Here is a 23,811-nt window from a genome sequence, read left to right on the forward strand (position 1 = left end):
TAAAGTAATATTGGCAGTGTAAAATTCAGGGCAATGGTGTTTAAAGGTTGGATATCGGACCACAAATATCTTCATGTTAGGATTATTGGCTTCTTCAATATCTAACAGTTTCTTGTCTATATTAAACACTATAAAACTGCTTTAAGGTGTTTACATTTATTTTTTTTAAGTTTTGATCTGATGAAATCTAATTTGGCTTATATTTTTGTAACGTGAATCTAGGTATTTGGGCATCTACAGTATAAAAACATTTCCTGCAGTATTCTTTCATCTGTTTCAATATTACATTTAATTACAAAAGAAAATGGCTCAATAGTAAAAAAAAATATATATATACATTTTTCAAATGAAAAGGATAATATAGTATATGGTTTTGCATAGGGGGAAACACCAATGAGAGTCAAAGTTAAACTGCTCGTTTAGGAATAATAAAGAAATAATTTCTCACACTGGTGCCTTCATACTATCACAAAGATGTGATATCAATTTCAAACCATTAGTAAACTACACAAGGCTATTTCCTGTGCTAAGATTGCAAACATGCTTTTACGTACATTAAAAATGATATTTATACTGCTGCAGTGCAGTTATATTTATCTGCAAATAGTTAAAAAATAAAACGTTGCAGAACATTCAATAATATGCTATGCCATTCTGTGAAGTAGCCAAATACTGTACCTGGATTTAACATATTTAGTGACAAAAGACAGCTGAAACACGTGGCAGATAACACACTTCTTGCCTACCTCCTACCAGCAGACTTGCTGGCTGGAGACAGGGTGTGTGTAGTTTGTACCAATGAATATGTTTACAAGTCCTCTTATCTCCAACCCCAAGAACTCTATGCTACGGCAAGAGAGTCACCACAACATGATGTTAAAAGCCGACCAAAATCATTGAAGTGCTTGAGGGGCAACGCATTCATGTAGGAGTTACAGATGCAGCGACCATTATTTTAACAAATCACGCGGTGTATACCTCGGAATACCCATGTCATGGCGCGGGATTTCTTCCAACCGTAGCGCCTTAAGACGTGAGTACAGGAAAGTGCATAAAATGGTATTTTAGTGTTCTGGCTTTTAAACACCTGAAATTGACACAGTAGCACAGTACAGGCAGTCCTCGGTTATCCGACACAATGCGTTACTCAAAATGGCGTTGTAAAGCGAAACGTTGTAAAGCGAAACACGTTTTCCCACAGGAGCACTGTTTAAATGAAAGGTTCCGTTCCTGAAGGCATTTTTAACACTAAAATACACCAAATATTTTATGCAGGCAATAAGATATGCAGCGCACACATAAATTATATAGTGTATATACTGTATTATATATATAACTAGCTGAGAGACCCGGCGTTGCCCGGGATGTAATGTTCCCGTTCCTCTCTCTCCTCCCCCCTCTCTCTGTTTGTCCCCCATTCACATCAATCCAGTCCCCCCCCTCCCTCCCTCCTTTACAGCTTCATGTAGCGTGTGTGCGTCAGTCACTGTGTGTTTGCTCGCGCGTCAGTGAGTCTGAGGCAGAAACACAAACACACACAGACTGACTGACGCACACACAGTCAGTGTGTGCCTCAGTCAGTGTGTGCGTGCGTCAGTCAGGCTTTGTGTGCGCGTCAGTCAGTGTGTGCGTGCGTGCGTCAAAGGGAGGGGGGGGCGTCAAAGGGAGGGGGGGGGCGTCAAAGGGAGGGGGGGGGGCGCCTCAAAGGCATGGATTCCTCCCCCTGCATTTCCTGCAGTGGACAGGAGGGGGGGGGCAGTGGACAGAAGGGGGGGGGCAGTGGACAGGAGGGGGGGGCAGTGGACAGGAGGGAGGGGGCAGTGGACAGGAGGGAGGGGGCAGTGGACAGGAGGGGGGGGCAGTGGACAGGAGGGGGGGGGGCAGTGGACAGGAGGGGGGGGGGGCAGTGGACAGGAGGGGGGGGGCAGTGGACAGGAGGGGGGGGGGCAGTGGACAGGAGGGGGGGGGGGCAGTGGACAGGAGGGGGGGGGGCAGTGGACAGGAGGGGGGGGGGCAGTGGACAGGAGGGGGGGGGCAGTGGACAGGAGGGGGGGGGCAGTGGACAGGAGGGGGGGGGCAGTGGACAGGAGGGGGGGGCAGTGGACAGGAGGGGGGGGGCAGTGGACAGGAGGGGGGGGGCAGTGGACAGGAGGGGGGGGCAGTGGACAGGAGGGGGGGGGCAGTGGACAGGAGGGGGGGGCAGTGGACAGGAGGGGGGGGGCAGTGGACAGGAGGGGGGGGGCAGTGGACAGGAGGGGGGGGGCAGTGGACAGGAGGGGGGGGGCAGTGGACAGGAGGGGGGGGGCAGTGGACAGGAGGGGGGGGGCAGTGGACAGGAGGGGGGGGGCAGTGGACAGGAGGGGGGGGCAGTGGACAGGAGGGGGGGGCAGTGGACAGGAGGGGGGGCAGTGGACAGGAGGGGGGGGCAGTGGACAGGAGGGGGGGGCAGTGGACAGGAGGGGGGGCAGTGGACAGGAGGGGGGGGGCAGTGGACAGGAGGGGGGACAGGAGGGGGGACGCAGTGGACAGGAGGGGGGACGCAGTGGACAGGAGGGGGGGGCAGTGGACAGGAGGGGGGGGCAGTGGACAGGAGGGGGGGGCAGTGGATAGGAGGGGGGGGCAGTGGACAGTGACACACACACACACACACACACACACACACACACACACACACACACACACACACACACACCTCAGTTGATGCGCCCTTTCTCAGTTCCGTTTGGCGCCGGAGGTGGGGAGCGACACCTACCTGTACTTCCGGGCGCCGCCACCGTCTGACTCGGCGCCGCGAGGGAGGAAGGGGGTCCGCCATCTTACGCGCCGCGTGGCAGCTGCGGGAAGCGAGGTGATTTGGAGCGGGGAGGCGGGAAGCGAGGTGATTTGGAGCGGGGAGAGGTGATTTGGAGCGGGGAGGGGTGATTTGGAGCGGGGAGGGGTGATTTGGAGCGGGGAGAGGTGATTTGGAGCGGGGAGAGGTGATTTGGAGCGGGGAGAGGTGATTTGGAGCGGGGAGAGGTGATTTGGAGCGGGGAGAGGTGATGCCGCTGGGGAGGGGGAAGAGGTGATGCCGCTGGGGAGGGGGAAGAGGTGATGCCGCTGGGGAGGGGGAAGAGGTGATGCCGCTGGGGAGGGGGAAGAGGTGATGCCGCTGGGGAGGGGGAAGAGGTGATGCCGCTGGGGAGGGGGAAGAGGTGATGCCGCTGGGGAGGGGGAAGAGGTGATGCCGCTGGGGAGGGGGAAAAGGTGATTTGGAGAGGGGAGAGAGGTGTGTGTGTGTGTGTGTGTGTGTGTGTGTGTTTTTTATTTTTTTGGACCTTTGGCCCGTCACTCCGCCTCAGGCCAATGAGAGGTGTGGGGGGCGGGCCAAGGGGGTGGTGTGAGTGTGTGAGGCCAACGAGAGGTGTGCGGGGGCGGGCGGGCCAAGGGACCAATGAGATTGCCGCTAGGGACACCGGACATCCAGCAGGCAGGCATGCATGCAGGCAGGCAGGCAGGCAAACAAACATACAGTGCTTTCACTAATATAGTATAAGATATAACATAATAAATAATATATTATATAGTATAATAAATAATTATATAGTATAATATTATATATATATACGCTCTTACGACGCTTTGCAACGTTGTTTATGTGAATGTGTATATATATATACACACATACACAACGTTGCAAAGCGTCGTAAGAGCGTTGGATAAGCCATTTTGGCGTTGTAAAAATGAATATAGGTATGCATTGCATAGCGAGGACTGCCTGTACTGTACACATTACAATTCATTCATTTCATTGCATTTATTTGCACACAATCCATGAAATTCAAACAAAGCAACCGCGATAAACACGTGTGCCTGGGACGATTGGCCGCATTCATGCTGCGTGGAATACAGCAGCGCACATGAAAACGGCGCCGTGATTTGTTAAAATAAGGGCCACTGCATCTGTACTTTTTCAGCTGATGCTCCTGTTTCTAAAGGACGGCCATATTCTACTTAATATTAAAATGTATAAGATACCGTTCTCATGTTTGAATGGCAGTTTCGATGGAAGCGGTTTGTTTTTTCTAGAATAAGCAGTTACAACCTCTACCACCAATTTGTATTCATATTACATGGAAGCCAAATGAATTCTGTAATAAAATAGTCATAACTACATTTGAGCACAAGTTCTCTTACACTTGAGATGGTTAGTGTGGTCAGTGTGTGGTCAATGCCCTGTTCTTTTCCTGCATCATTAGTCTCTCCCTTGGTAGTCTCCTGTGAAGCAGATAGACCTGTCCTTGCAGCTGCTCTGCCTACATTTGGTTTGGGTCTCTGGAATCTGCCTCTCGTTGGCACCGCAGGTTTCAACAATACTGCTTTTCGCTCTTCTTGAGAGCTGGAGAACTCCTCATTACACCTGAAATAAATACAGCATCCGTGTTCAGTTCATTATGCGAAAGAGAGACATTTTGAAGCAGCAAGTTGACTGGCAATGCAACTGTACAAAACGAGATACTATAGAAGGAAACCTCGCTCTGATACCCCTTGGTGGAGGAGGCGTGCTGCCTAGGGATAGGTCAGAAATGACTATATAGGTGTATCAAAGAGGATACACTAAAGAATCCCTTTGGTAGGCGCACCGCAGACCTTTATGTAATAAACGGTCAGGGGTGAAATAAACAGTATTTTTTTTTTTTTAAATTATGTAATTCTTTAATTAAATTCGGTGAACGTGTAGTTAAAACAATGTACGCTCTCGTAGTCAGTAGAGTGTACTTTATTAAAAATAGACACCAAAGGGTCTATATGGTCTACCTAATAATAGTAGGTCAACTGTACAAAACGTTAAGATATTCAGCGCTGTAGTAATTGCAAAGAAGGATACAAAGGACACCTGATGTATACAAAAACTTACATGACCGACATTTGGGCAGTATTATCTTTAACATGGTCCAAAGGTGAAGTCGAGATTTCCTCTTTAGCCACATTCACACTTGATAAGGCCCCTTCAGATTGAAGTGCTTGCTGTATGCTGCTATCTGACAGATTGGCTGCCCTCCCTGGAGAGCTGGAGCTTTCTTTATTAGCATTTCTTGGAAATGAAGCATTTTCTTCGTCACATTTTACCGCCTGCAGAAATATTTAGAAACCAGACAGTACAATAAAGAGATTGCAGAATGGGGATCGATGCACATAACACTAGTTCATATCAGTGGTTGTCAACCACTGTTAATCAGAGAGCTAAATGTAAAGCCCTAAGGTGTACCTTTTCCAAAATCAAAATCTTACCATGAAAAAGTCAAAATCAATACACATTTTTTTTTTAATGCAATAGCATTGACAGACATTTTTAGACACTTACCCATTACCCTAACTTGTGGGTGTGGATGAAGCAGTGACTAACATGGAAGCAGCATGCACTTTGGGCTCAGCTTCACAGGGTCCCAAAGTGTAAACACCCCACATGGAAGATTATTTAAAGCAAGGCATTTGCCATTACAACGTTTCTTACCTTAAATAGGTATTACAAGACACATAATTATCCGCCTATCGCTCATCTCTGTAACATGTAGTTAGCAATCTCAAACACTTGAGATTTTAAAGATTAAATTTGTTGTAGAAGCAACAAAACTCATTACAGGTTTTTTTGGGGGGTTTTTTAAAGCAAGTTTCAACATGTCATACATTCATTTTAAAGCAGAATCTTCAGCAGAACACAGATCAATGTAAGATTGTACGTTCCTTAGTTAAAATTATATTCAAGTATTGTAAAAATCACCGGACAATCGCTCATCCTATGTATTATTTAATTATTAAGTAGAAGTAATGCAGTGCTAAGGCATGTGCCATAGACGCAGGTGAAACAGATTCAAATCCCAGTGTCAAATCCTTGTGTCCTTGGACAAGTCACATCTCTCTGTGCTTCAGGCATCACAATTTAGATTATAAGCAGGAACTTGTGCTTTAAATATACTATGTACCGAATTAAGAGAAATGATAAAACTCTGTCCCCTAGTGTTCTACTTTTCAAAACAAACTTCAATTTTACTTTGGATTAAATGTGCGTTTCCTTACTATTTTATTATGTATGTATTATGTATTTATGTATGTATTTATTATTTATTATTTGCTCTTAGTAATACATGTTTTAGAAGTGTATCAGATACACGAACACTTTTCCTTATTGGAGTAGGGGAATGTTCCATGTGGACTTCTGAATGTAAATCCATTACAATCTGACATTTCATTTTATAGGATGACTTCTAAAAGGGCAGCTTTTAAATGTTTCTGTTAGATTAAATAAGGATCAAGGTTAGTTTTTTTTTTTTTTATAAAGTAAAAATTGCTCTAAGTTTCAAAGTCAAATGCATAGTTATTCCTCCAGTCTAAACACAATATGACAATATAAACCACAAGAATATTGTGCGTTCACATTAGTAATAAATAGTCCCATCTCAAAGATTATTATTTTCCTTATTATGGGAAGTGAAAACATCAATACAAGGGACATTCATCAATACTAGTAACAGTTCTTTACGACAGAGTTGTCAGTCCCTTACATTTGGATCGGAGGGCAACTGGTCTCCAGTGTGTTGTTCCACACCCGTGTCTTTTTCAGCCTCCCTGCTGTCTCCTCTCTTAGTTGCCTCCTGTGAAGCAAACACTTCTCTCCTTGAAGCTGCCCGTCGTCCTACATTGGGTTTTGGCCTCTGCAATCTGCCCCTTGTAAAGACCGCAGGTTTCAGCGCTGCAGGTTTTGTGTTTTCTTGAGAACTTGCGACTTCTTCTGCGAAACTGAAAACAAAATTGCAGAACTCTGATCTGTGCCAAATGGAATTCATTTGCCTTTGTAAACATTTCAATGTAATAAACGTTATACAGCTCAACCCCGTTATAGCGCGATCCGCTATAACGCGGATCCACTTATAACGCGGTTTGAGCGTGGACCGCGAATTTAAAAAAAAAACACTCGCAGCACACTGCACACACTCGCAGCACACTGCACACACTCGCAGCACACTGCACACACTCGCAGCACACGGCACACACTCGCAGCACACGGCACACACTCGCAGCACACGGCACACACTCGCAGCACACGGCACACACTCAGAGCACACGGCACACACAGAGACACACTGTCTCTTTAAGGGAGCTTGCTCTCACAAGACGGAAGCAGAAGCAGGAAGCAGAGACAGAGAGAAGAGCTGCCATATGCCGGGTAAGTGCTGTTGCCGCTGCCCCACCGGGTCTGGGAACCCTGGGAGAGTTCTCAGCTTTCCCCCTCCGGCGGACACAATACCACCACCACAAAAAAAAATAATTTACATTTCGGCGGCCATTTTTTTTCCGCGACCCCATTTATAACGCGGTAGTCGCAGGTGGCTCCCGAGGACCGCGCTATAACGGGGTTAAGCTGTAGCTTGATTCTGTAATATGCACGACAAAGAAAATACTGTGCTATCAACACCATGCAAAGTTTCATTTGAAATCTTTTGTGCATGGTGTGTGACAGAAGTTTACTACCTTACCTTTACTACCATACATTTGTTATGCGTCACAGGCTGTTATGGACAGGAGTAAACAAAGCTACTGTACGCAGTAATGTTGCAATTAGGGAAAACAGTCATTTTATTTTTGGTGTTTAGGTCTGATAGTTATTTTACATTTTGTTTTTACAGGATTGGAACAGAGGTGTCCATCGATTCCCAAGACCCTTAGTGGTGAAGTTACCGGTATTATTTCCTGGTTTTAAAGAGGATTTACATGGCCATCCACCAATAGGAAGCCACAACCGACGATATTGAAGCTTCCTATTGGCCTGAAATTTGGCGGCTATTTTGTCCCCCCTGAGCAAGATTTAAACTAACGTTACTGGTAAATCTCAGGAATGTGGGGTACCCAGAGCTTAAAAATAGTGGGGGTTGGCTCAGACAGCCACATGGTTTTCGTACTGTTATATATTTAAAAAAAAAAATTAATTGAAAGATTAAAATAGATAATTTTCAAATTATTTTTATCGCCGAGTAATGTTTCCTTCACCTGAGCTAAAGGAGAGATAAGGCTATACTCCCTCCCTCCCCCCATCTATAAATCACTTTCATGGCATAGCACCACTGCCTAATGGAGTCGTTATGAACCGACTTATTAAAAGAAAATTATAGCAAGAAGGGCTACATAACACTGCGCTCCATTCCAGGAGTCAGCATCAAATGCCATACATTTTCTACAAACAAGTGGACATACACCATCCACCTTAGCAAGGTCACCATGACCGATTTCTGCAAAATAAGGCAGGCATTGTTTCAGGCCGGCAGCCTGACTGGACGGTGTATCTTGATTCACCACCTACAATAGTTTCGAAGTTAGCCGAGATCACCGCTGCTTCGGATTTTTATATATTTCATAACTGGCCACCTCTCAATGCTCCTTCAACTTGCTCTTATACATATATTTCAATTAGAAAGCTACACTATACTTACTCTATATGTTTTAACGTTGATGACTGCTGAAAATCAGGTCTGCCCTCGATGTTCTCTGGACACACTGCTAAACATTCCACAGGATGAAACACATTAGAACATTCCTGGTCATCCATTGTCACTTCACCTTTGGTGAGGTTCTCTTCTGAAACTGATGAGGCTTTTGGGGCAACGTTCTAGGGTTTAACAAAAACAGTGGTGGTTATTTTCAGGGTGGATTTGATGCTTAAAAGTCGTCCTACATTGATAAGACCCACATATTTTAGATAACTACAGTAGATCAATAATTATGATACAGTATATTGGGTGATAATACATTGTACGTTATTCATATCTTACTTTAATCCTAAATGCAGCCAATTTCAGTTTTTGTTATTTCAAAACCGAGTGAATAGTTTCTACATACCGAGATTTTAACTTAACGTGGAAGTAAGGAGAGAGACATGCAGACTCACAGTTTCCTGGTGTACATTACTGAACGCCGTTTCTGTGCGCTTGATACCACTTCCATCTTCCCCTTTGGTTTTCTCCTCTTCCTTCTCTATCACTGCCACTTTCCTTCCAGCTATTGTTCCCAAGCTTGGCTTGGGCCTTTGCAATCGGCCCCTTACAGGTGGATTTGTGTTCACAGTTACAGAATTATTTTCCGGCTCAGAAGATGATCCAAGAGACCTGTAAGCGTGCATATTTGCACACACAAAAAAAAAAAAAAAAAAAAAAAAGAAGCAGCAAATTGTAAGACTGCAGGCACAGAAATCTGCAGATTGCTATATCCATATCCTTAAAATAAATATTGCAAACGTTTCCAAGATGCATTAACTGAATATTAAAGGTGCAGCATTCTACTGATCACAGCGACACAGGGAGAGCACAGCGACCGGAGTACCATAAACTGCATTCGTACATCTCTTCTGTACCTCTACCAGGCGGAATCTCCGTGGAACAGTTCTGAATGCCCCTTTTATCAAGCTTTTTAGGCACACACATTTACGTGTGAGGAGAACTTAGGGAAGTACCATAGACATTTGTCCTGTGGGGATGGGCACGAGGAAGGAGTTCATGTCCCGAAACATTGCCTCTTATTTAATTTTTTATCCTCCCCTACCTTTAGTAAGAATTTCCTTGTGTAGTCCTATTTTCCCTATTTATTTTTTTGCACTCTTCCCCTCACTGTTCCCTTGTGTTTGTAGTCTCCTCTGAAAATGTCATTGTTCTTCTGCCTTTCACCACTCTGCTTCCAGATAAGTATTTATTGGCTTGCTGTTCAGGAGCAGTTTTGGTTTTATTTAGCAAGTGTTTTTTTTTTAATTGTATATTACACCGATACCCATCTGCGTGGCTATATTACTACCCGTAATACAGTAAATAAAAATACCATATGTGGTGTATTTGCATGTCTCAGAGAGGTCTGCAACATTGTCTTTTCCCATTATTGCTTAGCAAACAGTGCTTCCACAGCAGCCAGGGATTCTGTATAACCCTTAATACAGTAATAGACATTGTATATTGCACTGATGCCCATCTGTGTGATTAGATTACTACCCTTTATACAGTAACAAGTGACGGTGTTATCACAACTCATTACTAATATAAGTAAAATACTTTTTTTGTTTTCAAAACATTGCTCTTACTTCTTAATTTGCAGAGTGCTGGGAACCCTGTGTGTATGTATGTTATTATTTTGTGGGATTTAGGGTCCCGCTGTACCACTACTCTATACCATTTTCTCGAAGAGTGGATCAGTAGTGCGCTGTCTATACACTATACTGTTTGTATTTGTTATAGTTGGGAAATGATGAAATAATTCATCCATGTAGCCGTCTCTGGACATTTTGGGACACAATATATTGAGATTATTTTTCAGCTGGCCATTGCATATACATTTAACACTGTAAATGAGGGTGTGAGCAAGGTAGTAATATTTTTGTATTTGTACTTTTTCATTTCATCAGGAATAGCCTCAAGAGCACTGTAACCTGTACCTGAAGATAAAGCAAATAATGTACATTTCCATTTTAACTTTGCACTCCGTGTGCGTCTGCAACATCTATTCCTTTACAAGCAGTTTCCATTTGTGATTTCCATGGAAACCGAACAAAGTTCAGATCTTAAAAACGCAGCACTCCAGAGAAGTGCCGGAGTACACTAACAGCACAAGAATTCTCAGCAAGAAAAAAAACCAAAACATTAAATGCTTTTGATATAACCTTTTTCGCGCTTGGAGAAAGGTTTCCTTTTAAAATAAGCTTGCAAGCAGGTTTATGACAAAGTGCATACATGCTGATTTATGTAGATTTCTTCTATCCTATGTATATATTGATCTACACAATAAATGTAACAAATAGCGGTTACACTTGTGTGCAGTAACAGGCCCATTGAGCTATACAGGTGTTAAAGGTTAAATCCCAAAATGAGCAGACGACATTACTAATAAAATTATTTACAAATAACTTTTTGGAAAGTGTATCCAGGAAATACTTGCAGGAATAGTAACATGAAACTTAGAATGGGATATGCTGCCTTCTCCACATGTTAAAGCAGCAGTTCAAGCAATATTCTACATGTGTGTTTTTTTAATAAATCAGTTCTGTACTGTGAGAAAACACTAAAAAAAATAAAAAATGTTTAAGACATTTTTTAATGTTTCTAATGTAGGAAGCATTTCTAAAGTGACAGCCCCCATCCCCTTCTGAGAAGCTCTGGCTCTTGAGCCCCGCCCTCTCTCTAGCAGTGCACCAAGTGTATCTAGTAACTGCCCAGTCAATCATATTCCAGGACTACATTTTCCATAATGCTGAATTAAATAACCCTGAGCAAAGCGATTGATTACAGGAGAACGGATCGATCTGCAGCTTAGCTAATCACTTGTCAGTGTGCAGATTGTATAGATGCACATATTGAATGGGAAAAAAATATATATATTTTTAAAAAACGGCAACTTGAACTGCAGCTTTAACCTGCCCCTATCAGTGTTCGTATCCAGGGACAGAGGGCGCATGCATAAATCCTTGTTTTCTCAAAGTCGCAGGTGTTGAGATATACTTGGTAAACAGGAAAATTAAACTGACCTATGCCCGTCTCATTCTACACACATTGAAATAAGATGTTCAAATGTTATTTCTAAAATAATCTTCCAAACGTGACATGTTTCTCTGGGTACCAATGTCTCACATTTCTCTACACACTACTCTGCTCCAAAACACTATTTACCAAGTATTTCTTTCTAACATATATAATATATTACTGAAACCATTTGATATACAAGCTAAGCAGATATACAAACTCTTAAAATTATATATACAGAAATCACAACATCCTATTAAAAAAATAAAACAACACTTAGTCTGTGGCTTAAGAGCTTTCAATTGTCAAACTTGGTGAAAAAAATTGGCAGTTCTGAAACATTATGTATCAAGATACAGAGATATACTATATCTTTATGTACATTACTATTTCCTCTGCCTTGAGTGCAATGTGAAAAGGGGACTGCTGTGACCTTGTCACTTTCTCTGTATCTTGATATATATATTTTCCCCATGCACCAGGTTTTCTATACATCTTTACACTTGGGTTTGAGCGGTATCTTGCCATCATCTATTATATAGTTCTGAAACATTAGCCTGCACCTCAAACGAGACACTTACACTGAAGACTCCTGCGTGTCACCTTTTCCCACATCTACTGAAACAGAATCATGTTCTCCAATCGATGGCAGTGCTGACTCCGTGGGCTCGGAGTGTGAATATTTTGGGGAGCTACAAGCGAGTGGACTGGAAGCAGAATCTTCTGGTCTACAGCGCTCATCTACTGGCGAGGCCTCCCTTTCTTGGTCTTCACACTAATAGTAAGAGAAATCAGTTTAACATATATAGTTACATGTCAAGACCAGGTAAAGTGGCCCTAAACCATGTAGCAAATCATACTTTCATCATTGTACACTAGACTATAATGTAAAAGGTAGCAGAACTAAACATTTGTTATACTTAATGTGAAAAGCTTTGTTTTAAAGCTGTGTACACATGGTGATGTGAACCATAGTGGAACTTCATTTTCTCCAGAAGTGGCAGAGATATAAATTAACTCATTTCTCATATTTGCAACTTCTATACTTTTATCTCCCTGTTTCTCTAGAAGGTGATTCCATGTTTTAATATTTAGCAACTGCACCTTTTACTTATGTTGGGTTATTTTCGACATTGTTATTAATATTTTACGTTTCTCTCTATAAAATCTTTACAAACACCTTTAAATATTCTTGCATGAGCAATGAATTTGGAAAATCCTTGATTTAAAAAAATAAATAATAATTAAAAATAAAACATTCACAAAAAAAGGGTTACCTTACCTTCCACCACCTGATTCAGATTTACAAAAGGAGAATGAAATACCTGCAATCGTGCTTTAGCCATTATGTCCTGAACTCTTTCAGTCTGATTAACTAGATTGACATCTGACCTTGTTGCACTAAAAATAAATCCTTACATTTACAGAAATGGATGATTCTTCTGTGGGAGTCGGAGGGATCTTGCTCACGTCTTCAGTTGCAGCGTCATTTCGTTCCTCCTCTGTCTCCCCTCTGGCTTCCGGTTTCCCTTTCCTAGCAGACACCCTTGCTACATTGGGCTTTGGTCTGTGGAGCCTGCCTCTTGCCAGTGCTGCGGGTTTAATGGCTGATAGTTTGCATTCATCCTGAGGAGCGCAGAGCTCCTCTGCCCTAAAAAATAAATAAATGGCACTTTTACAGGAAAATCCCCCCCAAAAAGCTTACATCAATTATGTCTTTAAAGATTTAATTTAGAATATATGTATTTTGTGTTAAACTGGCGAAGAAACTTACATTGGTGCCTTTTATTGACAAATGTCCCCATTTTTTCATCCATTATTAATTGAAGGGGAGATTTTCATACATAAAAGCAGCTATTATATCTTCATTGCAATATTGTAAACAGAAAGAAATATTGATATATATTACTATGTATGTCCTAGGAAAGCACAAGTAGATAAAAGTGGTAAATCCAACATAACAAGAGTTTTAAGAGGCACAATAATAAAACCCTCAGGCTCCTTTACTTATCTTAACCACCACAACACTCCTTCCCCAGTACTGAGAGCTATAGCAACCTATTTTCCTTGTACATTACCCTAGAAATATATCAGAACATACTTATTTAACTGACAATAGTACAGTCAGAAGTAACTTCTAAAAGCGGTTTAATAAACCACTATAAAAGCGGTAATACGGTGCCGCTAACCCATTCAGGGTTGCAGAGAAGGTAGCACTGCAGCGTCCGTCTAGTCTACTTTATTAGTCTGTATTAGAACGCGCTCTATCCACTACACTCTTACATAGCTCCCGCCTCGGCTCCTTGTTGCAGTGCACTGTCTTCTTCAGGAGGATTTTGGGCAGCATTGGATTTAACAGAAATCTAAAAATAAAAAACAGCAGAGAAGATCTTATACGACCTTTAAGACACAAATCAACAGAACACAAACGCTAAGAGCTTCAGTAAAATAAGAGGACTTCTTTTAGAAGACAGCAATGCTACGTCATTAAGTGCAGCAATGTTCATTATGTAGCACTATAATAACCAGTGCAGCTCCTGCACCTAATTAATGGAATTCCATATGTGCAAACAGTAGTGCAGATTGACCAATGTAAAGTAAGTGCATATAAAACAGGGGTTGGATGCATTGCTCCCCTTTCTGCCAAATGGAAGGGTGTCTATTTCATGCAAATGGTTTCTCTGAAAAGCTTTCACCACCTACCTCAGAACCGGAAACTATTTTTTATGCAAATACAAGACTAAAAAAGTGATGGACGGAGAAGCAGAGTTTGATGCACCTTAATCTGTACAGTCCTCTCAAACTCTTCCTATTGACACCCCTCAAATCGCAATTTGCCCAAACATTGCTTCATACATCACCCCTAGAGTGCTCAAATTAAGAGATGTCCATTTGCTACAAATGGTACCGAATTACATACACAATCAAGGTTAACTGAAATGTCAACTTTTCTCCCCAAAGTCTGGGAAATGTTTAATACTAAATTCTCTGATGAATAGTTAAAGTTTAGCATGGCATTTACAGTACACTGGATTCAGCCAAGATACCTCTCCAGCATCTTTCGTATGATCAGTCGGACATGTCTCCACTTCTGTAAGAGCTTGATCCTGGGCAGCTGCTTTTTTCTTTCCAGAAGCTTTAGCCAAGTTTGGTTTGGGTCTCGACAGGCGCCCTCTCACTGGCTGGGAAGGCGCACTACAAACAGTAAACCCATTCTTTAGTTGCATCACAAAATGTCAATAGCTATTTAGTATCCTTTTAAAAGTACATATTGTTCTAAGCATATGTCAAATCTCAATATATTCCGATGATAACCCCTTTGGTATCAAAACCCTTTTTTGAAAAGCTACAAAAATAGTGACCGACCTAAGGAGAAGGAGCGGCTCAGTGAGTAAAGACACTACCTCTGTGAACAACTGAGCGTGAATCAGGAGAGCCTAGTTCAATTCCCAGTATCAGCTCCATCTGACCTTTGGCAACAATATAGATTGTAAACTCATTTGGGCAGGGATGGTGTCTGTAGACATCCTATGTGCTACTTAGCGCACACTATACTGTAATTGTGAAGCACGGAGTCCCATTGGGAGAAAAGCGCTATATGAAATAAGTTATTATTATTATTGACAAATTTAACAGTGGTTTTAGCATCAGTTGTTTTATGTTTTGTTTTCTAAGCAACCACTATACGCTCAACGGGTGCAAAGCTGTAGTTCTTGTTCATGGTGCAATTGTATGACCCTTCCCCTAAAAATGAACATCAACACTGTATAATGATGCACATAGTGTCTAAAAACTATTATTACGCTATAGAGGGGACAAAAAGTAGCAAAAATCATATAAGCCTAAAACAGAGGTGTATGCTCATCTGCCCTCTCAGAGAAAGTCAGCATGAAAGTCTCTCTACTGTCAAGTATATTTTCCTATTGCTGTTAGGAGTAGTCGGCTATAATTCATTATTGGTAGAAGTCGTTAATTTCTGGATTCCCAGGGTCTTAAAAAAAAAAAAAAAAATAGTAAATGAGCAGTGCTTAGCTACTGTATATATGTCAGCATGAATGTGTTGCATGGGCTGCTCTAAATTGCGGCTTTAAACTGTTGCCTGCAGATGATCAATCCCAGACAGCTGAAGAGCCTTTGACTGTCATTTTGACTTCTGTAGCTAACCAAGCTATCCTATTGTCTTTTAGAGTCTAAAATCTAAGACTTAGACCAATGGTGGTAAAATCAGGGGATTTAGCAAATCAGCCCCTGAACACCAGACATCAGAAACTCACTTTATTACAGTGGGGGTAGGAGGGTGCGGGAGGGGGAGGAAGAACTTCCTCCCAATTGTGTTTCTTTGATATGAAAGATGCCAAGAACATTTATAAAAGGTGATATAGTCTATTAGTTTAAGGGGACAATTCTTCCACCTCAAAATTAAATCTTGAAAGTGAGCTCAATGTGATGGTATTTTCTTTTTTATTCTAGTGGTTTTTCATATGGAGAACTTTCACATGCCAACTCCTGCTGTCCAATACCCTTTTTTTTTAAATATTTCTTCCCCCTACTGGTGAGCCTACAGTAGTATACGGAAATCTTAAACATTAAAATGCACCTTTAAACACCAGTGTGGGGTTACAATACTTTTGAAAAGTGGAACTGATGTATTGAGGATGTCTTATTAATACATATATATTAAAACATATATGCTAAAACAAGAGCTTGGAGACCCGCCACTATTTCAGGCTTTTTTCGTGCTCTGTATTGAAGGGGGTACGCATACAAGATCATTGGCTAGAGAAGACAATATCAACAATGCCTACGATGTAATCTTCCCTCCCAGAGTCCCATCAGGAAGTGACCAATGTAAGTTCTCTCTGCAACTACTACTTCAGTCCTACGGCAGCCATAGGGCTGCACTATAACATATAGGCCCATATTTACGAAGTAGTCGTCTGCCATAACATACCATATGTCTTCTTGATATGGAGTGTAAGGTGCCTTCCAGTGTCAGAAGATGTCTCATGATAGAAGACTGCTAGTAAATATGGCCCGTAATGACCTGCTATAAACCTACATTTTGCTAGGACTATCATGTCTAATAGATGAAGGGACACAACACTTACATTAATAATTTAATAAGGGTAACAAATCCCACAATTCTGGTCAGGACCAGGTCTGCACATATTCTGGAATCAAACAACTCGCTTTTGTTTTTCAATAGTTGTAACCTCATCGTAAAATGTACAGGTCCCAGGGGGTTAACACGTCTATTTCTTAAGGACAAAATGCACGCGTGACCACTTACCTGTCTTTAGCTTCTGAATCCAGCCTGTGATCAGGTGCACAAGCTCTTTCAGCTGGAACTTTAGCAGACACAACATCACTCTGATGGCACAAAGAAAAATGCTCATCAAAATATTACCCAAAGAAGGGACAAATAACAGAACACAGCCATTTAAAACTGCATGACTTTACATTTGGATAACCAAGTCACTTCTATAATCAACAACTACAGGTTTTATATAACGCAGCACAGCTGGCATCAAACACTGGAGGCTTATTCATTCATGCTATCCCGGTACACTGACTGCACAGGTGACAACTTGTGTTTTATCCATTCAATGTCATTTCAAACCCTTTTACCATAGGTTTCTGTTATGACCCATCGTAGGAGTTTAGGCATCAATAAAATGACTAACTTTTGGGGGGGCCTTCAAATTTCCAATAATATTTAATTACAACTGACTAAGAAAAAAAAAAAATCTGTCCACAAGTCAGTCGCAAAAATGTAATGTTTGTAATAGAACAACTTTCGTTTAACGCCAAGTTATACAAACTGCACATAGAGCAAAGCAAATACAAATCTCAAACTCGCAGTAATCGGGACGCTGCATGCCAACTCCTTCCACCCAGGTGCCGGTCAAAAGCCAGGAAATCACAAGTCCCAGCATAACAATGCCCACATCTATTACACCTAGAAATACACTATTTTTCAGAAATGTGAAGCATTCACAGGAGCAAGCCCTAAAGGAGCATTGAAAATGCGAGCAGAGGGGTGCATTTGTATTTTATATTACCACCGTGCTCCACTGACTGCGTCAAAGTCAAGAAAACGGTGTGCAGTTTGCCAGTTCAGATCCAAGCTGTACATATTCCCAGTCTTGTAGTCTACTTTTGTGTGTGTGTGAATTATCAGTTGAGACAATATCTGGATTAATTTAATGCTATTGGCATGGTCTATTCCAAAGCCATAACCAAAATAAATTATGCCGATTTAATATTGTATTGTATGTCTTTATTTATATAGCGCCATTAAGGTACATAGCGCTTCACAGTAGTAATACATGTGGTAATCAAATAAATAACAGATAATATAAATAACAGATCATGGGAATAAGTGCTTCAGACATAAAAGTAACATTAAGGAAGAGGAGTCCCTGCCCCGAGGAGCTTACAGTCTAATTGGTAGGGAGGGAGAACGTACAGAGACAGTAGTTAATGTAGTACGTAACAGAACAAATACATACCATTTCTCTATTAAACTGTTGTAATTACAGTTCATATTTTATTATAAACCACAATATGATTTTTAGTTTCATTTCATTTTTGCCTTTGTGCTATATTAGAAGTTATGTCCTAGACGTGACTGTTTTATGCTGTAGTTTGTACAATAAAATAAATTACTAAACCACTTTCCGGAGATTGTGACTTTTGGTCCATGAGAAGTCCTCTTACCAGCAAGGAGTGTAAATTCAGTAGATAATGTTGAAAACAAGAGCACTCGCATATTATTCCATGCAACCGCCCATGCCTACCTGTGAGGCTGGTAATATTCACAGGAGAACAGAAAACTGGCACTCAATCCGGCCTAGGACGTTTTGCTATGGCCAAATCGCCACCTGCCCTATGCAGCCAGAACTACTCTCTACATGACACCTCGTCGCCATCTTTAAATGTCCTCAGCGCCGCTCGGATCTCTCCAGCCGCAGGGCACCTTGCTTCAACGCCATTTGTGAGTGCACCCGCGCCCTCACAAAATGGCTTCAGTGTGGTGCCCTTCGGCTGGGGAGATCCAAGCAGCGCTGAGGACATTTAAAGATTGTTGATGGCGGCATGCGGAGAGTAGTCCTGGCGGCGAAGCACCTGTGACGAACTGGCCGCGGCCAAACATCCCATTTCGCACTCAAATCATTGTAAATGATCGCAAAACATGTTTTCTTAAATCAGTGTATCAAGATTTCGTTCTTGACAAAAGGTCCTTGTGTGGACCAAAACATTGATACGCTGACTTAATAAAACACTTGATTATCATTTAAAAGACCAGTAAGTGCCAACTATTTAGTCATTTAAATTCAGGTGGCCTGGTTGAAAGTATACAGAGAATATTTACCTTGCAGCCACTCGTTTCACTATTGGATTCTTTGTAACTTGTCGTCTCCATTTGAACATCTCCTTCAGATTTGGAGCTCTGATCAATCAAGGACACCTGTGAAGCCCCCGACACAGGCGAATCATGTACGTCTGAAACAGTGGTACTCTCCAACATGCTGAAAAATATCAATTGAAAACACAAATGTTATTACTAAAAACAAAACCAGACACAGGAGACCCTTTACATCAAAGATCTATGTTCTGCAGCAACTGTAAGGGGCAATAGGGCGAGCACATCAATATAACAACAAAAATATACTCAGAGCATTGTATCAGTTTAGAAACAGTTATACCTTCATCAGGATACACACATACAGTACTTACCATGATGAAAATATACATGTGTATGGAAAGGCTGGACCAGTAATGCAATGAATACATTCTTTAAGTATAGTAATGTGACCAAGCTAGTGTCTCATTGATGCTGAAGCTTTAAACATTTTACATCTTGGACTGGCTATAAAACCTAACACAATTAGGATTAGTAAGGAGGTGAAGGTGAGACAAATAGAAATGCCACAGAATTCCCCAACAATGAGAAACATTTTTGCATTTCACACCTCTATATGGTTTAGTGTTTAAGTATAGCAGAATTAGGAGAGGTATGATTTTGACCTAATTAAACTTTTTCGTTGACATGTCCAAAGCAATGTTCACATTTCTGCTCTGCTGTCTCTTTTCAGCACATAAGGAGTTTTCAACCGATGCCATCTGTGCATGGATAACTGGCCACGTGATTTAGGTAGGTGGTGTGAAAAAATAAAAGTCTTATGTGTATTCCAACCTCTTATCCTATTTCACAGAACTTCAAGAGTCTCAACAGTGACACATTGATTAATTGCTTTATTCATCAGAAATGTTATGGTACAACTATATAAGAAATCATGTTTTATTTGCATGGCCAAATGCATTTTCCATCTTGGTATTATGACAAATCATTGATTTCCCTTTTTGCACTCCATTGTATTGGCTAATAATGTTATTTATGCTTTTAAATAATTTTGTGCTTTAATTTTAGCAATAAATGACATTACATAGCAATGTATTTGGCTAAACTCTTTAGGATTACATTTCAAACTACACTGTTCAAGTAACAATGTTTTCCAAAGCTTGCCAAATTAACGGCAAGAAATAAAAAGCAACATAGAAAAATATATTTTATTAAAAAAAAAAAAAAAAAAAAACATTAAGTCAAAGACGTGTGCAATTTTATAAAAAATGACCTGTATGTGATAAAGGCAACAAAATACAGAATGACTGTTGTGCAAATAAATATGATACCTAGTTCACAAATGTTTTATATATTTGGAGAGTAATGTAATGTAATATAAAATATAATAATAAATTGCTACTTTTTGATAAATCAATAAAAAGTGTCATCTTTCATTTGCATTTTTGCCAATGTGTTACAATTGGTAAATGTTTAGAAACTGAAACTTTACAAATATAAAAAGGTACCCAGAATCATATTCTTTATTCCTCTTGAATATAGGAATAACGTATATTTATAGATGCTTTGGGTATTTAAGTGTTCAAAATGTGGATGTTTCCAGCCTGGACAATGTCAGAGTATAATGCCCCATATAACAATTGACAAAGCATAACCGCCCCAAGATCACAAAATACCCCAGCAAAACTATACACAGATTTTTAAAAGTATACACCCGAGGGGTATTCAGTTAGGATACTATTCTACTCTCTGCACGGTTAATTGAGCAGGAATTTAGGAATATTCACCAAAATAAAAAAAAGTTATATACAAATCAACAGTAAATGTTAAGATATCCCAGTAATAAAATACAAATGAAATATTTTTTAGATCACCTACTGATCAAATAATAAAACGCAAATGTAAAGATCAAATAAGTAAATATCTCAGAGAGTGAGAGCGTCTTAGTGACAACGGAGAGAGGCTGAAGACAAATCTCTGCAAATACAACAAACAATGAGAGAGACACAAGGGAGAGAAGCTGAATCATGTTAACGCTGCCATCCTCAATGATGGGCATCTGGGGTAAAGGACGACCTTGCATGCTCAGGTAACAACGCAAGCTCTGTAAAACCCCCGTATGCACTGGAGCGGTGGCCACGGAAGTGCAACAATGTTTATAAGTGTTCATCGGCTACGTGTGTGCCAGCCATTAAAATATTCATATACAGTATGTGCCTAGGCATAAAGGTTAATTTCACAGTGGATGATCTCGGCACATCTAACATTTTATACCTGGATAACTGATCAAGACCCATGCTGCTCTCGTTATCTTCATCGAATAGTACAAGTGTTTCTTCATCCTCTCCAGAAGGCCCGTCTGCTGTTACTGCTGCTGGAGATAAACTGCCTTCTGGGAGTTCACAGACATTATCAACAGATTCCACACTGTCCTCCAGTACCTCACAACTCTCTAAAAACCATTTAAGGACAAAATATAAATGTTTAAGTAGAAGAAAAGTAGGTGTGATAGCTTTAGAAAAAATACAGTGTACAAGCTTTTAAACACTGCATTTCTTTGGCAGAAAAGGACGTTTTTTGACAAAGAAACCTTTGAACTTTGTTTTGACAACTCTCTCACACTCCCTTTTTATTAACTTTTTTTACAGTCTAACAAAATAAGAGACCAGCGCAACTATTAATATTATTTTGTGCAGAACAAAACGGAAGCATTGCAGTCAGTCCTTTTTTATAGCAGTAACCAAACGGTTGTGAAATGATAACCACAAATGTTTGAAGCTGTTCAAACAGGTCTCACACCTGAAAACTATCATATAGACCTCATTGATTTAATAACAATAGCATTTGAATATACTTGTGTAGACCAGCATAATGCTTCAGGATGCAGGCTTTATAAACCAAAATCTCTATAGTGCATGCAGTTTTCTAGGGTTTCTAGATACAACAGAAGCAGAGGCCACATCATGGATGCCTGTGTGCATATAAAGTTTTGATGGGGTGCCATTTTTTAGTGGCTTATTCAATTAGTGATGGGCATGAGAGGGACAGTGTTTCCAGAGGGAGAGCTGCTGCTTTCCATTCATCTGTTGAAATACACCAAGCATGCCTTGTGCTGTAATGCACTACGTGGTCAAAAGGGCTCACAGACTGCCTGGGGCCCAAGATGTATTCTTACCCACCAATATTGGGCTACGGCCCCAGTGCCTGCGCTGCACGCGCGTCTGCCAGGCTGGCGGCGCGTGCAGCCGACTTCCCCAGTCTGCAATGAGCTGCAGGAGGAAAGACAGGGGGGGGCGGGGGGCGCGTGACAGGGGCGCGGCCATGACTTCACCCAGCAGGTTCGCCCTCATTGGCTGAATGGCCGGGGGCGTGGCCTAGCGCTCCGTCGCTAGGTCTGATCTCAATTTTCCAGTCTCCTGGGAAAACGCACCGCGCGGCGGCCGCCCCTCGCAGCATGCCCGGCGCTGCTCTTGTCCCTGCAGCGCCCACCATAGCGGGCGCTGCAGTAGCCAGTGGGGACTAAGCCTCAGAGCCTTTTTTCCTTATAAGAAAAAGTGCCTAATATGGCATTATTATAGCATTACATAAATGCTGAAGCTTAGAATTTCAGCACACAATGAAGGCTATGCAATTATATTGATATTTTTACTATGTCTACACAGTATACAGCTGGTCTTTACTTGTTCTATCTTTTCGTCTGGATTTTTTCTTCCTGGATAACGGTGGCAGATCTGCAGGACCCTTTGAAGGACTCTCCCCTTCTGGCTCTTTGGTGTCGCCTTTATTTTTCCGTGTTCTCCTCTTTTTCCCTTGGATGCTGTCAGGAGCAGTTTGCCCTTCTGCAACATTCGCACTTTCTTTCTCATTGCCTGCAATATCGCCCTCTGCTACTGCTGCCCGCTCAGAAAGACCCGCTGTTTCAGGATCACCCGGGCTATTCTCCTCCTCTCCTGCGGTGACAATACCTGTACAAGTCATATAAAACAAATAGACAATAAAAACAATCTGTTAAAAGAGCAAAGGGTACTGCATTATTCTACAGCAAGGGTTCCCAACTTTTTTTTTTATTATTTACACTATGCACCTATTGCTAGAAAATATTACTCCATCTTATTGCTTACTAACACTATTTCTAACAAAACTGTCTGACTGATCCCAGTCAGCATAGTGCCCTCAGTTCATGGGGGGGGGACATGCTTAAGAAGGCCCCAAACTGCATCTCTTTGTGCAGGCAGCACAGGTGCTTTAGCTCTCAATTACTGCGGGAGCTTCCAAAGCCATGGCCGCCCATGCCTTGCCGCTGTGAATACAAAGCATTGTGGGGAGCGACTTTGGAAGCTTCTGCTGTAATTGACAGCTATACCACTCAGGGTAGGTCGTTTGGGGCTTTACTAAGTGTGCAGTCCTCACACGGGCTCAGGGATACGCCATTGATTATTTTGTTTAGCAAACCCTTTGCAGATACCATTGATCCACAGAACAGACACCTCACATGAACAGCCTCAACAGGGATTGCTCTGATCAGAAGACCCACTCATTGGCTGCAGAAGTGTACAGACATGATAAAGAAGGAAAAAGAGGACGGTAAAACACACATAAGGAGAGAGAGAGAAACAAGTGATTAGATTGTAAAGAGTGTGTTTGGATGTGAGGAAACCTTGATGACTATATAACCAAGCTAGGATTTCTAGGTTTGCATTTAGTTTAATTTTATAATGAATGAACAAGGGGGCCTAATATAGAACATAATGTAGGAATACTGCTTTCATTTACTGCTCTTACTTCCGAGAGAAAAGTAACGAGACACCATCTTAACACTTACCTTCACCTTATTAACGGACTAATGAGCAATTCTATAAATTATTGTTCCAAACCATAATCTAAAAGCCCATCTAAAAAATATGTAGGAGATGTATT

At 41.5% G+C, this 23,811-nt stretch overlaps 1 protein-coding gene across 4 annotated transcripts in view; it reads right to left on the minus strand.

Annotated features, from left to right (window-relative positions):
• Positions 1 to 23,811, minus strand: part of BDP1 (BDP1 general transcription factor IIIB subunit) — a 74,613-nt gene that overhangs the window by 30,178 nt on the left and 20,624 nt on the right. For 3 of the 4 annotated variants that reach the window (XM_075591989.1, XM_075591996.1, XM_075591968.1), the window contains exons 11-24: positions 22,575 to 22,859; positions 21,169 to 21,346; positions 18,904 to 19,060; positions 16,819 to 16,898; positions 14,576 to 14,723; positions 14,449 to 14,490; positions 13,812 to 13,891; positions 12,948 to 13,179; positions 12,110 to 12,303; positions 8,921 to 9,137; positions 8,466 to 8,641; positions 6,543 to 6,777; positions 4,898 to 5,112; positions 4,177 to 4,399 (exon numbers count right to left, since the gene is read on the minus strand). In XM_075591989.1, the coding sequence (XP_075448104.1) occupies positions 4,177 to 4,399; positions 4,898 to 5,112; positions 6,543 to 6,777; positions 8,466 to 8,641; positions 8,921 to 9,137; positions 12,110 to 12,303; positions 12,948 to 13,179; positions 13,812 to 13,891; positions 14,449 to 14,490; positions 14,576 to 14,723; positions 16,819 to 16,898; positions 18,904 to 19,060; positions 21,169 to 21,346; positions 22,575 to 22,859 (2,462 nt within the window). The remainder of the gene's footprint in view (positions 1 to 4,176; positions 4,400 to 4,897; positions 5,113 to 6,542; positions 6,778 to 8,465; positions 8,642 to 8,920; positions 9,138 to 12,109; positions 12,304 to 12,947; positions 13,180 to 13,811; positions 13,892 to 14,448; positions 14,491 to 14,575; positions 14,724 to 16,818; positions 16,899 to 18,903; positions 19,061 to 21,168; positions 21,347 to 22,574; positions 22,860 to 23,811) is intronic. The other variant, XM_075591979.1, reaches the window with a different exon arrangement.

Source organism: Ascaphus truei, chromosome 1 (assembly GCF_040206685.1).
Source record: "Ascaphus truei isolate aAscTru1 chromosome 1, aAscTru1.hap1, whole genome shotgun sequence".
In the NCBI taxonomy this organism is placed as follows: Eukaryota; Metazoa; Chordata; class Amphibia; order Anura; family Ascaphidae; genus Ascaphus; species Ascaphus truei.